The sequence below is a fragment of the Myxine glutinosa genome, chromosome 9 (genome assembly GCF_964187855.1).
Source record: "Myxine glutinosa chromosome 9, kmMyxGlut1.1, whole genome shotgun sequence".
NCBI classification, from domain to species: Eukaryota; Metazoa; Chordata; class Myxini; order Myxiniformes; family Myxinidae; genus Myxine; species Myxine glutinosa.
The window spans coordinates 97910454-97927412 of NC_136269.1; the positions used below are offsets into that span (position 1 = coordinate 97910454).

Genomic DNA, 16959 nt, shown 5'->3' on the forward strand with positions numbered 1-16959 from the left:
TCGTGCAGTATCATTGGAGATCCGTGGGTTTGCACACCCCGGAGTTTCTGCCGCAGTGCGGGATGCTGGACGGAATCGATCCCGCAGGTGACTTCGGACCATCTGCCTGTCCTGCCTTGCAGTGGTGACTCTTGGCCTCCCTGATCGAGGTCTGTCATCTGCAGAGTTGTGGAGGGTGTCTCTGTCCACCAGGGCCGATATCGTCTGGTGTGTACAGCCAAGGCGACGTGCCACCTCACGGTAGCTCAGCCCGCCTTGCAGCATGCCCAGGGCACGCTGCCGTTGATCCCTTGACAATCGTGGCATGTTGATTGAAATGCCCATTTTGCACTGGCCTTTTTAAAGCCAATATCAAGACATCACGTGCAGCTCATTAAAATCATCCTGTACCCTTTGGCTAATCACTGACAGTCAAAACGGCTGTTCAACAGCTGTGCTATGAAGTGACCATTGAAGGTTCAAGTGACCATCCGTGACCGTTTTGTCTGACAGTGAGGACACTATTGTCCACAAATAAGTTCACACATTTACTACACGCAGTGTTATTGTTGATATTTAAAGGTTTCAAAGGTGGTAAGTTTCTTTTGCGTTTCAGTATATATACGTATATATATATATATATATATATATATATATATATATATATATATATATATATACATGAAAGTGTGTGTGTTCATTTATGCATTTGGATCCTGCAGTAACCAATGCAACCACACTTTGCATGGCATTCTTTTTTATCAAGAAGAAGGTCGAGGGATAGGTTTGGAAAAAAAATGAACAATAAAAAAACATTGAAAACAGATAATTGGCCTTCAGGCCTCGATCGGGTATTGTGCTAATACACTACTTTGGTATTATTTTTCCAAGGATTGATCGAGTAATGTATTGTGAAGATCATATGTTGAGGTTGTGCATCATGATTTGTTATCAACAACCCAAATTTAACAAGAAAGAGCCATAAGAGATTGGATGTGTGGTTTATTGTCGACGTAGATTTATATTCAATCCAATGTGGATGCCGAACCACGTGAATGATGACATCAATTTAATTCTCCCATACAATTTTTGTTTACATCATGCTGAAGACATTTCAAACTGATTGGATCAAGAATTCTACTTGTCTTATTATGATGTCATAATGCATATTTGTTGTTCCCCATGGGGAGTACTTGACAATGAGCCATGTTTCAATTTTTTCCATGGAGCGGTTTCGGAGATATAAAGGTGCAAAGTTTTTCCAAGATGGCACACTCATACCACCGTGACATGACGTCATAATTATGATTAACAAAATTCTACAGGAGGAGGCGCTCCTATTTTGAAATTTCTTGGCAATCGGTCCAACGGTTGCAGGGAAAAGCATACTCACGTTCTGTGTGGACAAACAAACAGACAGATAAACAGACAAACAAACAGACCCAAATGCAATACTCTCTCCTCTGGTGAGGGTAATTATTATAGTGTTTCACGTGTGCCTGTTATTAAAAAGATTGCTTTTACACAGAATTATTATAACACTTCCATGTTCAGGCCTTGAGCGAGTGTTCTTACACACTGCTCCGATCGAGTAATATGTATTGTGAAGATCATATGTTGAGGTCATATGTATGCAAAGTAATATTGGAAACTGTGTATATCCTTGGTGCATTTCTCCCCTACCTCTAATCCTCCCCGTCTTGGTACAATCCGTCTGTTGCTTTTTTAACTTTAATCCACTGCGTCCAGATGATCGGCACGGTAAGATGCCTGCCGTAGCACTTCTGGTGGCTTCACTCTCTCTAATAAAGATGGATGTGGAGTAGGACCATTTACGGCGCATTGCGCATCCAATTTATTACAACACCGTGTTCAGGCTCCCCCACCCCACTCTGCATCTGTTGCACAGAAATTATATGGGCTCATCTATTTATGTTAATTACTCGATTTTATTTATTTTATTTTTCACTCTCACGCCATAAAAAGAAACTTTGCTTGTAAGTGATCTGCGTCTGGGCTACCAAGACATTTTCAATTCTGACTTAATATTTCAATACATATTGCATTGAATTTCCCCAGGCAATGCCGGGTAGTTCCGCTAGTATTATATAATCCAGCCATTAATGTGACTTATCACGTGTTCTTGCAGATCATTCTTAATTCCATGCATAAGTATCAACCACGGGTGCACATCATCAGGAAGAAGGAACACACGTCGTCTTTGCTCAACCTCAAGTCCGAAGAGTTTCGGTCGTTCGTCTTCCCAGAAACGGTTTTCACCGCCGTCACGGCCTATCAAAACCAACTGGTAAGTTTTGGTATTTTGGTATCAAAACCAACTGGTAAGTTTTGGTATTTTGGTATCAAAACCAGCTGGTATCCCACCTAAGGGCAGGTGGATCGTTTAGACTTTAGAGGTATGCACACGTACCTTTGAACTATCTAACCGGGGTTCCAATGTCGACCCGGCTATAAACGGTCGTCCTGGTGGTTTGCATGTTGGGCGAGGCATCAATGTGTGTTTGGTCCATTGGAAGGATGTTCAGTTTGGGGCCCTCACAGGTTTGGCATAGGTATACCAAAAATAAGGTCAGAACTGTGGTTGACCACTCCATTGTGATATTGTTTAACGACTGAGCATTCACCCGTACTTTGTGGATATTTTCACTCCATCTCTGAGGGAATGGTCATGAGGTCCACTTTGAATTCGTGCTGAGGCTTTCCATCTAGCTGCAAGCCAAAAATGATAGAATCTGTGTACCTGCTAGTGGATTGGATCACCTCTGGCCTGGTGCAGTCTATATTTTTCACTTTTCATCCTTGTGTGCAGAAACATACCATTTGGGTTGGCAATATACCTCAGGAGTATTCACCTTTAAGGTGTCTATCTGTAGTATCCGTATTCATATGCAACCGTTGTCTGTCATTGAAACAATGAAAATATTTTTGTACATTCTGGTCCCAACTCTGCCCTTTTGCGTATCATTTGATATAATGCAGTCCACAGCAATGATAGTGTACAGTTTTCACATTTCCATTTTGGGATGGTGGCCTCTCTCTGTCTCCCTTCTTCTTCTTCTTCTTCTACTTATTCTTCTTCTTCTCCTCCTTCTTCTTCTTCTTCTTCCTCTTCTTCTTTCATATGCAGCATATGTCTGTGAGTAGCATCTCTCTCCCCATATCTGTTTCTCAGAAGTCATAATGAATGGTCATCTTGGATTGAAGGAAAAATATTTGAAAATCGATATTTTCAGAATCGGGCAACAGCTCAATCCGAAACTTCATATGTATTAATCGATTACACATGAGGACTTTTTTGCCAACTATGACCATCAGTTGTATGGTATGGTGGCAATCTTGGATTTAAGGAAAAAATATTTGAAAATCTATATCTTCAGAACTGCTCATCGGATCAATCCGAAACTTCATACGTATGATCTATACATGAGGATTTTTTTTTGCAAATTCTAAAATCATCAGTCATGTGGTAATGGTATGGTGGCCATTTTGCCTGGAAGCCTATCATCACTGCTTGCAGTTCTAGCTAGGCTTTCAGTGAGGTTCCCACTGGAAGCCAATTCTTCTTGTAAAGATTATTATTCTTGTAAAGACACCAACAAAAGTAGATTTTTAATATGGTACTATGCTGGTAATGTGAGATAAGCTCGAAAGATAAACGCAAATAAAGCTCACCAACTTGAGGCTGCACTGCGCTGCCTGATTTGGTAACCTATGAACACAACTGAGGTTGTGCACCCACTGCTTGGAGAGGTTCTTGTGCTTAATGGGTTGAAACATTGGTGATGAAGTCCAGCTGATGCCTGCATGGTCATGAAATTAACCAGTCAGTAACTAAGTCACTTAACTATTTTCAATGTAACATATCGGTGATATGTATATATATATATACTGTATATATATATATATATATATATATATATATATATATATATACTGTATATATATATATATATATATGTATATATATATATATATATATATATATATATATATATATATATATGTATATATATATATATATATATATATATACTGTATATATATATATATATATATATATATATATATATATATATATATATATATATATATATATATATATATATATATATATATATATATACTGTATATATATACTGTATATATATATATATATATATATATATATATATATATATATATATATATATATATATATATATATATATATATATGTATGTATATGTATATATATATATATATATATATATATATATATATATATATATATATATACACATAAGCATATATATATATACATATACATACTGTATGTGTGGGCTGGCAAGATGGCCTAAGGTACGCACGCTCGCCTCAAAGCTTTCTGGGTTCGAATCCCAGGCCAGCTATATACTGTCATCCTGGTGTTTTACAGACAGGGTGATCCATCAATGTGTGTGCCGACCCTCGGATGGACGTTAAACTGGGTATCCCGTCTGCCAGCATTAGTTGGTGGTAAAGAGTAGGCGAGCTATCGACGACACCATGAACTAGTTCCAAATTCCTGCCCTAACTACTGCTGGGAAGGCAATGGCAAACCACCCAGTATAATCCTTGCCAATAAACTACTTTTGCAGCGTCCACGCTCTGCAACAGAGTATGGTACTTTCAGAGAGATATATGTGCGTCAGGAGATTACATGTTTGCTTGTATTTCAGTTTGTCTCAAAGTGATGCGTCGACATACAATACAGGCTGAAATTATTCTTCATTTCTCTGTTTCTCTTTCTTTGGATCAATCTTTCACTTTGGTTGAATTGAAGCTGCACAATGGATTAACTGAAGCTCTACAACGTTTATAAGAGCATGTGCACTGCTCTGGGAAACAAGATGCGGTTAAAGTTTCGAGCGTCGTACATCAGAGGAAATTACGGTATTCTCAGATGGAGGTCAATGACTCCATGCAGCCCAAGAAATGGAACGTTATTTTTATCTATAATCTACAAGTATATTGTATTTTGAAAGAAAATATTTTTCAATTCCGAGAATGTCTCGTTCTGATAATTTCAGTGTGTGTTTGTGTCGTTGGTTGTTATCTCCATATGCGTGTTTCAGAAGATGGAATTGAGTCCTCCCAGCTCTCAAAGTATCTAGGTGTGTGTGTGTGTGTGTGTGTGTGTGTGTGTGTGTGTGTGTGTGTGTTTCGGCCCTTTAATATCACCATATCATTGTCCAAGAAGAGCTAGTCGAGGAGATGTCCAATTGCGCTCCGTGTCCCAAATGCACCGTAGCTTCCTTTACTCAGGAATCCCATTCCTCAGTTCCATGAAAAGTGTATCTATCGCTCGCGCGTTGCCTAAAAAGATGGATTTGATTGCAAAAAGCCCATTTTCAGAAAATTATCACTTCTGACCTCTTTTGACAATGTCACGGTTGCTAAATGACCTATCATACATGACATTAACTTTGCATTTTAAGGAGAGTCACACAAAGAGCACGTGGACAATGGATATGCGTTGCAAAAGTGTTTATGAACCATTTTCTTTTTCCATCATGCGGTGGGTTGTGCAAAGCAATGCCCGGGTTTAGTTTGATGTGCGAGTTGCTGAATGAGTCTATTGCGTATCGTACAAATGTGAATGATTTACACCAATGAAAGCAGACTTTGTGCATGCTACACTCTCACAGTGTTCACCCTTTCACAAATCACTTATTTTAATTTCAGGCCCATATTCATTGTACACCAATACTCTTTATGGCATCAACTTGTAAAACACATCATGCGACGTGATCCCAAGCCTTGCGAGTGTGTTTATTCATTCCCTTTTTAGGCTCACGTCTGTGGAACTCATTCCCATTGTCTGTGCAGATCACCAAGCTGAAAATCGACAGCAATCCGTTTGCCAAGGGATTTCGCGACTCGTCCCGCCTGAGCGACATGGAGAGGTGGGTGAGATGGATTCTTAATTTCATTTTTGATAGAAACAAAAGTGAAATGTCACCAATAATTTTAACTCTTAATACTGTGAAATAAACCTTTTGGAATACCAGTTTATTCCGTCAGAACTTTCTCCCACGAGGCGGTAACAATGCCAGTGTCAGACCCTTTTAAATCCATGGCGTCACCTCTCACTCAAAAACAGGTGATTATAATAGACATATTAGTAAATATATTATCTTCACAAAGTATGTCCATATCTTTCATTTGAAGTGTATTTTCCATTCCTAGACTGTTCTATAGTATTTCTGCAGCTGCTTTAACGTTTCTTCTAGACTGTTCCATAAAATTGCGCATTATACTTTTGTTATGAAAATTATGCTAAAAATGTAAATATAACATTATTGCTCCATGCAGGGTAAGTTTGAGATGGCCAGCAGATGGTATTTTATTTTGTCGACCGTTATTAGTTTATTCCACTTTTCTGCTCAACCTGCACTGTCTGCCGGCCTGGAGGTGGTCTACATGTATAAACGGGCATTTGCATGTCTGCTCGCTACAGCTAGTTTAAACTAGTCGTCACTTGAACCGATTTAGTGGTTTGTGTGTTGGTTAGAACAGGAACCAGGATTGGATCATGGAGAGTGAAGATTTAAGGGATGACGAGAGAGTGTGAGAGTATTATGTTGAGACATTACGGAGTTTAGTTGTTGTTGTTGTTGTTGTTGTTGTTGTTGTATAGCCCCGGACAGTTCTTTGAACAAGCGCATGCCACAAAGACAGCCGATCCCTCACATCCAGGATTGTGTACCCCCACCTTCATGAAATCAGGGCCACGACAGAGTTAGAGAGAGACAGAGAGAGAGAGACAGAGAGAGAGACAGAGACAGAGACAGAGAGAGAGACAGACAGAGTTAGAGAGAGACAGAGAGATACAGACAGAGAGAGAGAGACAGAGCGAGAGACAGAGACAGAGACAGAGAGAGAGAGACAGAGACTGAGAGACAGAGAAGAGGGAAAGGGACCGGTCCACGGGCACCGTTCGGCACTCTGACCGTGACTGCGCTACCTTGACAAATCCAGGCAGCAGGGAAGAATGGGGAAGATTTGGCCCCCAACTTGCGTTAGAGGGTACAACCACCATGAAGAGGCATCCCCAATAGTTGTCAGAGTTTAATTGGTGAGGATTCGAGACACAGCAGTTGATGGTGAACATAATACAAGCAGTTGGGTTTTGCTTTTATAACGGTTCAGCTTTCAGAGTTGGTTCATCTAATAGCCGCAGGGCAAAGCAATGCGTGTAATCGCCCTGACTGAGACCTGAAGGCTGTGGTCAGCGATTTTGGTTCGGCGATGTTTCTGTCTCTCGCCATGACTCTGTATTTCCGGTGTGGCATTTTACAACAATGCACTCAGGGGTTCCTAGGAGTATCAACTGTCATTTTGTGGGCTGTGGTCGTCCTCAGGTCTCTTCCGGTAGCCCAAGGTGTCATCATTCGCCGCACCTATTCTGAAAGTAACTGTGGCTGCTAACAGTCACTTCTCTGTCTAGCTTTTCCAGCTCTCACTTCCAGTGTCATTGAACTCTCATAATCTTCCCATAAATCCTGTTTCCTTTCCTTATTATTTTCCTTTTAATCTTTCCCCTCCATGTTTGATATTATTCCATCCCCTTTCTCCTTAATCTTCCCCTTGGCCCATACCATTGTAATTTACGATTGTCGTTGCTTATTTACTGTGTCACTTTGTTTCTGCTCTTGTATGCCTTAAATTAATAATTAGCTATTGTCAAGGTGGTTACTCATTTGCGTCCGTAGTGCAATTACAGTTTGTGAGAAAGAAAACAGGTATCCGTTGGACCAGACTGGCCATATGCGAATTACAGGAGCTCCGCCCTCGGGGCATTGCAAACTCCCTCCAGGCAATGTGTGTGACAATATGTCGTTACATCAAATGATGGATGAATGAAAAACACAAACTATTCGGTTACTCAGCAAAGTTATATATGTGAGCAATGTAAACATTCCACATAAAAAACAGAACGACGATGTTAATTTTTAAGGATTTCATAAATTTGATCTTTTATTTTTATGCATATTCTTATATGTGATTAAATCATTATTTTCCTTGATTTTCAGAGCAAGGCCATGGCATGAAATAATCCTGCTTGATTCAGAATTAAATAAAACAAGCAATAAACATGGATGTGCCATTATAAGATTGCAATAATAAGTCAGGAGACGACGATGGTTCACGAGCGAGCGGTATTCAATGACAAGGGTCAAAACCGACATTGAAAATATATAAATAGGAATGTATTATCTGTTATGAGACTAGTTAGCTACACAATCCCGAAAATTCGGTTCGATTCCAACAACTTTGAAAATTTGACCTTCGTGACCTTGAAATGTCAAAACGAAGGTTACTGACCTTGAAATGAGATAGAAAATAATGCATAATCAGTTATGAGGTTAGTTAGCTACACAATACCGAAAATTCGGTTCGATTCCGACAACTTAGAAAATTTGACCTTTGTGACCTTCAAAGGTCAAAGGTCGAAGATTCTGAAATTTGTTGGAAAACTTGTATTTCATGATGTATGTGATAATATAAGATCATGTACAACATTTCACCCTATCAGGAAGCGAACAATGTAATAAAACCATCAAAAATTGACTTTTCTAAATTTCGTGACCTTGGGGTGAAAATGAAAAATCGAGCTCCATGGGGCTAGACACATGACATTGGCCTAACCAAATATCGAAACCCCTGTCAGATTCCACCAACTCCCTCGGAGAGGATGTAGGTTGAACTCGATTACCCCCTAAAAAGACATCTTTTTCGGGCGTGGCTCCGCCCACAATGGGCGCAATACGCCCACTCTGGGCAGAACACAACTAGATCATATCAACCTCCCACCCAAGTTTCATCAAGATCGGATGATATCATCGGGTAGTTATGCTGCGGACAGACACACACACAGACAGACACACACACATGACGAATATAGTGGTCACTTGATAACTTGTGAACCAACAAGCAATAAACATGGATGTGCCATTATACGATTGCAATAATAACAAGTTATCATTAGTAGTGATAGGTGTCCACAACCATCCTTGACCATGTTGTGGAACGTCAACCGAGGCCGTCACTTTTTTGTTTCGGACTCATTTTTTCACCTTTATTCATTCGCTTTTAAATTATTTTTCTCCGCGACTGCTTGAGAGATTGAAACTAAGCTTTCAACATAGGAGTGCCTACCCATGTCGAATGTTTTAACAAAGTCACATGATGATCGGATGAAAAATGTGGCTGTTATTTCAAAAAGTCTGTTTTCTGTAGGCGTGGGTTGCAGGGTGTTGCGCGTATTATGAATAAACGGCCTCGACCCACTTCGCTCGGCCTCGACCAAATATTTATTTATTTCGTCAACTTGCATTATGTTGTTAACCTTGGGAAGCACAACAAATGCATTTTTGATTACTTCCACCTTTGTACTATCTGAGCCTTTGTCCTTTTTGACAAAACCTCAAGTTTGTTGTGCTTTGGCATTTTCTTTGTGGTTCTCGAACCTTTTGTGACAATGGAGTCTCCCAACTAAACTACAAACTGTTCTCTGCCAAAAAGCTCAGTTTTTTGACGCCATCATGGGAAATCGTTATTACAAAGGACTGACTACCATAGGACGATACCTTTTTTTTCTAGGATGAAGAACATTTGGAATTCTCTTTTTTCTCTCACTCTTTCGATATCATCCCTCTACGTCTCTTTATCTTTCTCTACCTCTCTCGATTCAAGCCAGGCATAACCAGAACCCATAACCAAATATTGCAATGACATCATTCTGAAGCCACATGATTCGCATGAGCTAATGATAGAACTCCAAAAATGCTAATCACCCTGGGTAAAAAAGGATATTCTTGGGATGCGCAACATTTTTTTTTCTGAATACAGAATGCAGTGCAGTTCGGAACACTCACCTCTACATATTGCACTCGTACCCACTTCTAGGCCAAGTAATCTCAAGCTTGTCCAGAGTGAAAGGTCAGATATAAAAGTGAGTTTATAAAATGTTGCTCAGTATGCACACTTCAACTGTAAACAGAGACGGAGACCAGGAATTCCCACATAAATGTCTAATCTAGGCAGGAAGTGCATGCTTGTGATGGGGGATGGCGGATGAGAAGTATAAGAAAGCTGCACGACTATTGTCGACGCATGAAATGCGAGTTGTATATGTAAGGGGTGTACTTGTAGATAGATGTCAAGTTAGACAAATTTCAATATGAGAATGGGGTCAGTCAGTATGTGTGAGGGGTAACCTGATATATTAAGTTTAATTGCAGCTTCAAATAAACTTTGTAGCTTTATAAATGGCTAAATCAACATTTAATTGAAATAAACACTTAGAAATGAAGGAAACATTTCAGGGGAAAATTTACAAATGATATGTTGATATTCAGTTGAGGATTATGATTTTGTGGACATGCAAACAAACAAACAAGATTTTGTGGACAAACTCCCATCGACAAACTCCTATCGATAAACTTCCATTGACAAACTTCCATCGCCAAGCTCCTATCGACAAAATTCCATCGACAAACTTCCATCGCGAAACTCCCATCGACAAACTCCCATCGACAAACTCCTATCGATAAACTTCCTTAGACAAACTTCCATCGCCAAGCTCCTATCGACAAAATTCCATCGACAAACTTCCATCGCGAAACTCCCATCGGCAAACTCCCATCAACAAACTCCCATCGACAAATTTCCATCGCCAAACTCCCATCGACAAACTCCCATCGACAAACTTCAATCGACAAACTTCAATCGACAAACTTACATCGCGAAACTCCCATCGACAAACTCCCATCGCCAAATTCCCATCGACAAACTTCCATCGCCAAACTCCCATTGACAAATTTCCATCGACAAACTCACATCGACGAATTTCCATCGCCAAACTCCCATCGACAAACTTCCATCGCCAAACTCCCATCGACAAACTCACATCGACAAATTTCCATCGCCAAACTTCCATCGCCAAACTCCCATCGACAAACTCACATCGACAAATTTCCATCGCCAAACTCCCATCGACAAACCTCCATCGCCAAACTCCCATCGACAAACTCCCATCGCCAAACTCCCATCGACAAACACCCATCGACAAACTCCCATTGACAAATTTCCATCGACAAATTTCCATCGCCAAACTCCCATCGACAAACTTCCATCGCCAAACTCCCATTGACAAATTTCCATCGACAAATTTCCATCGCCAAACTCCCATCGACAAACTTCCATCGCCAAACTCCCATCGACAAATTTCCATTGCCAAACTCCCATCGACAAACTTCCATCGCGAAACTCCCATCGACAAACTCACATCGACAAATTTCCATCGCCAAACTCCCATCGACAAACCTCCATCGCCAAACTCCCATCGACAAACTCCCATCGCCAAACTCCCATCGACAAACACCCATCGACAAACTCCCGTCGACAAACTCGCATCGTCCTCGTATGCTCCATGTGCGCACTGGGCCAACCCACCCACTACCTCTTCTCCCACATCCGCGTCTCCCTCCATGCGTATGTAATAATGTTGCACGAAGGACTTTTATTTACTCTTGAGTTCTTTTCCGTCAAATATTTAAAACGTTGCAGCAGATCATAAAGACAAATGACAAACTGGATGTATAAAGGTCTGAGGATGAACGACGTAACATGGACTGGTCGTTTTGAGGCAGTGTTCCGCCGCTCTCTGATCAATTGACCGCTGTTGGTGTTCCGTGGGGAAGGGTTGTGGCCTGGGATAGGGATGGTGGGTAGGGAGAGTCATTAGCCATTACGGCTTGATAAACGCCATGTCTAAAACGGTAAATGTTACATCGATAGCACCTGGGGTGTAGTGCTGCTGGAACTCAGCACCTCGATCCATCGGAGGCACAGCTTAGCTCTGCAACAGTAAAAAAACAAGAAAAAGAACGTCACATGAAAATTAATTATTCATTTTGAACCTATAATTTGTCAACGTTTTTTTTTTGTATACAAGACGAGGCTCGTGTAAGAGCTAACATTAATCAAAAAAAGACAAAGACAAAAAGACAAAGGTTGCTTTACCCACTTTTTGGATGCTATTTTGCATTTTTCTCCATTTGGATAAAAAAGGCTATTCTGTAATCCTTCAGAAATGCCTCCATAATGCCAGATTTGTTCATGAACGATTTACCCTTTAACATCAAATATTCGCCCATGCTGTGGATGTTTTACTGTATGTGGACGATTTACGACTTTCCACGACGCATTCACAACTTTGTTTCGACAGCTCTGCTAAGTCCTCCACAATTACCATCTCTCATCACACCGTCATTTTCCTCACTCTTTCTTCCTCGTTCTCTCTCTCCTTCCTTTCTTTTCCATTGAAACAATAGTTCGCCAAAGCCGAATTTACTAATGGACGTTGCTTAGTGACGTCAGCAATTTGTGTGCTGCTGCCATATTGGAGTACGAAAAGAAAGAAAGAAAGGAACGTCCATTCAGGATCGGTTGAGTTATTATGCTTTCTGTGCTTTCATGGCCAAAACAATCGGGGTTAAAGCTTGGCCCAAAGCTTGGATATGTCGTTATGTTGGACACTTTGTCTCGGGAGCGATATTAGAACAAACGATGGGTTTATAATTATTGCAACACAGACCCGTATGAATTGCCAAATACAACAAGGCCCAGAAGAGGGACAAGCTTTCCAACCATTTAATATCCAGATAGAGTGAATTCTCTTATGTTTACTAAAAGTATTTACACCCAGGAAAACATTAAGGCATGGAAAACTTTGGATGTCGACACCTAGTTGAAGTCTGGGTGGATCAGTGATGTGCCTGTTCTTGTGAAGAATGGCTATCACTTTGTATGAGCAAAGGTAGGCCTACAAAACATGAATGAATCATTGGAATCTCCCGCGATGAAGCTAACTCCAAGGGCCTCTCACTCACTCACCGCAGGCAGGTTGGTGGTCTTTCCGTCTTCTACCGACTCCTATCCGGCCTTGCCTCCCCCAGCTCTCTCTGTGCTCTTTCCCCCAAATATTCCTACAGGTCGCACAAGATCTGCCAGCAACCCTCTTATGGTTAAACTGCCAAAATCAAGACTCTCTGCTCACCTTCACTCCTCTTTTCTCCCGCCTCTGGAACAAACTCCCTCACTCTCTTCAATCCCACTCCACCCTCCAGGTCTTTAAAACAGCTGTTCACCACCATCTCTTATCTTCCCCCATCCAAAACCTTGATCTTTTCTACCCCCGCTAATTTCACCCCAATTACACTTTTTTGAAATACCAACTTCTGTCCTGGAAGTCCTTGGTGTCCTTGTGTTTTATACTTCTCCTTCCCCCCCCCCCTCCCCCTTCCCACGCCTCCTCCCCCCAAGCCCTCTCCCTTCCACACATCTTCCTGCTCTCAAATGTTGTGTTTGTGTGCTTCCCCTTCTCTCCCCATCTTGTTTTCCGCTCCCTCTTTTTATATATTTTGTTTGTCTGGTTGATTTGTTTGTGAAGTAAATGTTAGCTCTTTCACGAGCCTCGATTCAGTATGCAAAAAAAATAAAAAAAATAAATAAAATGATACAGACTCATATTGGCAACACAGATAACCATGATGCTTCTCTACTCTGCTAACTCCTTCAATACTCCCGGATGTTTATCCGGCCCAAGTATTTTTTTTTTAGCATGACCTAAGGCTCGTAGTGGAGCTGCCACACACACACATGGACATACAGATGAACATACGTGACACAACACAAGACGAGACAAATGCAGCTACTGAGCCTGGGGGGAGTGCCATCACTCTCCGGGGGGCACTCTGGGTACCAGCGACGTCACAACAATCTCGCCACTTTTCTCAGCGCACTCAGTGGGGCATTTCCTAAGGAGGAATTTCCTCTTCCCTTTGGATGCCAACCTATGGGGAATGTCCGGGCTCTTAACCTTTTAAATGCTGAATGTCAAGCAAAGAGGCACCAGGTACCATTTTAAAGGCTTTGTTATAACTCAGCCGGGGTTTGAACCCCCGACCTCCAACTTTCAACCCCAACCTTCTTTAGCCAAATCTTCCAGAAAGATACCAACTAATGCGAAAGACACCAACTAAACAAATAATGCCAGCAGATGGAACACCCAGTATAATGTCCGTCCGAAGGACGGCACACACATTGATCACCTTGCCTGTGAAACACCGGGATGACAGTTTATTGCTGGTTCAGGATTCAAACCCAGGATAGACAGCTTAAAGGTGAGTGTGCGTACTTCTCGGCCATGCTATCAGCATTAATTATTTTTAAATGTTCATCCTACGATATAGAATAAGGCAAATCTCTGTGACTGTGTGTGTTGTGTGTGGTACGTGTGTGTGTCTCTGTGTCTGTGCGTGTTGTATGTGGTACGTGTGTGTGTGTCTGAAAATCACAGAAAAATAAAACATAGCTGGGTCAATCTCCACCAAAATTTTCACATGTCCCAGCAGCACCCTGGGTCAGGTTATGGGCTCAACTACCCCTTCCGCCCCCACGAGAGGGGCAGGGGAGACGACGTAGGTCCTTCGCATGTACATGTGGCACAGTACAAGTGGTTTCCTGACCTCCTGCTGGAGACGGAGGGGATTACTCGCCCAAGCACAAAATATAATTTGCTCCACCTTCCCCAATATCTCCTCTACTAAGCTACTCCTGGAGGGAGAGGGTTTTTCTAATTCATTAAAATACGTAGTTTTGTCCAAAAACTATGGTTAGAGACTAAATTGACTTCACCTTTTCTTACAAGGTGATTCTTACTTGCAAAGTTAAGTGGGTATGAGCTGTTATGCTTTTGTTCATCATTGTAAAATGTGCGGATATTTCATTTATCACTCATTTTTAGGGACTCAAATAGTTAGTGTCATGTTAAAACCTGATGTGACGGTAAACCTGGTGATGACGTCATGACCGCCATTTTTGAAAGGCAGCCACTGAGCACCTCAAAATTTGGCACTACGCCGCTGTTAACACTCGATATCAAAATCTTAATGAAAGAATTGTAACAGGACACATCACATGCACTGAAATGTGGTGTTAAGGAATATTATGTCAAAGAAAATACAACCTTTGCTTTGTACATGATAACTGATAAGCTTTGCATGACATGGACTATAAAATGTAAGTGGTGAGGAGAGGGTGACATGACCTTGTACTCTTTTCAGCGTTCGAGGAATGTTGGCCTGCTTGCGATCCACCTGCGGCTCAAAACATGGCGATTTCGCAGCACTTGTCTAGCTTTTTCATCTTTATAATGGCCGCGTTAGCCATCTGATTGATCTCTCAATAGAATCCAAACGAGATCATCCAACGAGCAAATCTTGTGAGCACAGGGATTATAGGGGGAAAGCTCATTCCCACCCCCCTTCTCCTCCTTCTCCATCCCCAATCAGATTAGTTGCTCCTCTCTCCGTGCAAAAAAACGAATTACAGCACTTGCCTTTGAAATGACTCGGATCGTTAATTTGATAACTGCCTGCATATGGGTAGTAGTGGTGGGCTGTAATCTCACCTCTGATTTCCATTATACTATGGGAAAAGCTCTACAACAGTACCGATAAGACCTTTTGAGTGGTCACACATTTTGGCTAAATTATGGAATGGGAAAAGGTCCATAATTATGAATCGGACATATTTCTGAAACATCAGCTACTAGAAGAGCCTAGCCGTCGTTGCTTCGCTGACAGACCAATTAGCCATCACGTCTCTTGCTACTAGAAGGGGGAGGGGAGGGTGAGTGAGGGGAAGGGGAAGGGGAGGAGAGGAGGAGGGTGGGGAAGGAGAGTGAAGGGAAGGGAGGGAGACGGAAGGGAGGAGGAGGGGGAGAGGTATACTGCATATACATGTTACCCTCCACACAAAGTAGTATTTGTTCCCAGAGTTTGGGGTTTGCAACTTAAAAGACGTGGCTGTTGCATGAGGAACAAAGGCAGACGCAGCCACAGAGACAATGGCTCAAAACATATGTATATACAATATACATGTACATATATATATATATACATGTACATATATGATAATTCCTGGAAAGTCCCACGAAACCACGAATGGTGGGGGGGGGGGGGGGGGGGGGAGTGGGGAGGGGGGCATTGTTTCAATGGAAAAAGGGAAGATGCGTTCCCGAGTCGTGAAAATCCGCGAATAGAGAGCAACAAATCTTGAATGGCGAGGCAAAATCTGCAAATGGTGAAGCAAATCTCGAGAATGTCGACGAAATCCGCGAAGGTCGATGAAAGTACTGGAAATGGTGAGACAAACCCCGCAAATGTTGACGATAATCCGCGAAGGTCGATCAAAATCCCGCGAATGTATGCCGCGGCATTGTTTCAATGGGGAAAAGTGGGATACGTTATAGATTCCCGGCGGTTCCTGATTCATAGAGGAAATTTTTTTAAGTTTAAAATGTTTCGTGGGAAACTATAATCATGTGCAAATGCACATGATTACAGTTTCACAAAAAATGCATACAAATAAAAACTAGAACAATGCCACTCTATTGCCAATATGCCTCCACATAGTCACACAACGGGTAGATGACATCACTCTGCATATGTATGGGTAGTGGATCACGTTTGTGAAGTTTCGTGTTGATCGATAAGGTTCGTTTTTCTATCCAATATGGCTGCCAAACCACGTGACCTATGACATCATCATTTTCCAACTGTATGCAACAGTGCTGTTAGATGATATTTGTAAAATTTCGCATTGATAGGGTGAGCGGTTTCAGAGATATAATTATTTTATATTTTCCTTCAATCCAATATGGCTGCCAAACCATGGGACCTATGATGTCATAAATGAAATACTTCAATAAAAATGGGTCATATATCATGTGCATGCAATTTCAGATTTTTAGGATAAGGAATTCGATTAAAGCATTTTTGGCTGGTATACCACTTCACCTATGATGTCATCATTATCATGCTTTTGTTCCCCCATTGGGAGTACTTGACAATGTGCCAAGTTTCAAAT

At 41.4% G+C, this 16959-nt stretch overlaps 1 protein-coding gene across 1 annotated transcript in view; it reads left to right on the forward strand.

Moving 5' to 3' along the window:
* The window catches only part of LOC137435739 (T-box transcription factor TBX20), a 48494-nt gene that overhangs the window by 13168 nt on the left and 18367 nt on the right, over nucleotides 1-16959 (forward strand). The window contains 2 exon segments of the mRNA XM_078785113.1: nucleotides 2129-2287; nucleotides 5848-5924. Coding sequence (XP_078641239.1) covers nucleotides 2129-2287; nucleotides 5848-5924 — 236 coding nt within the window.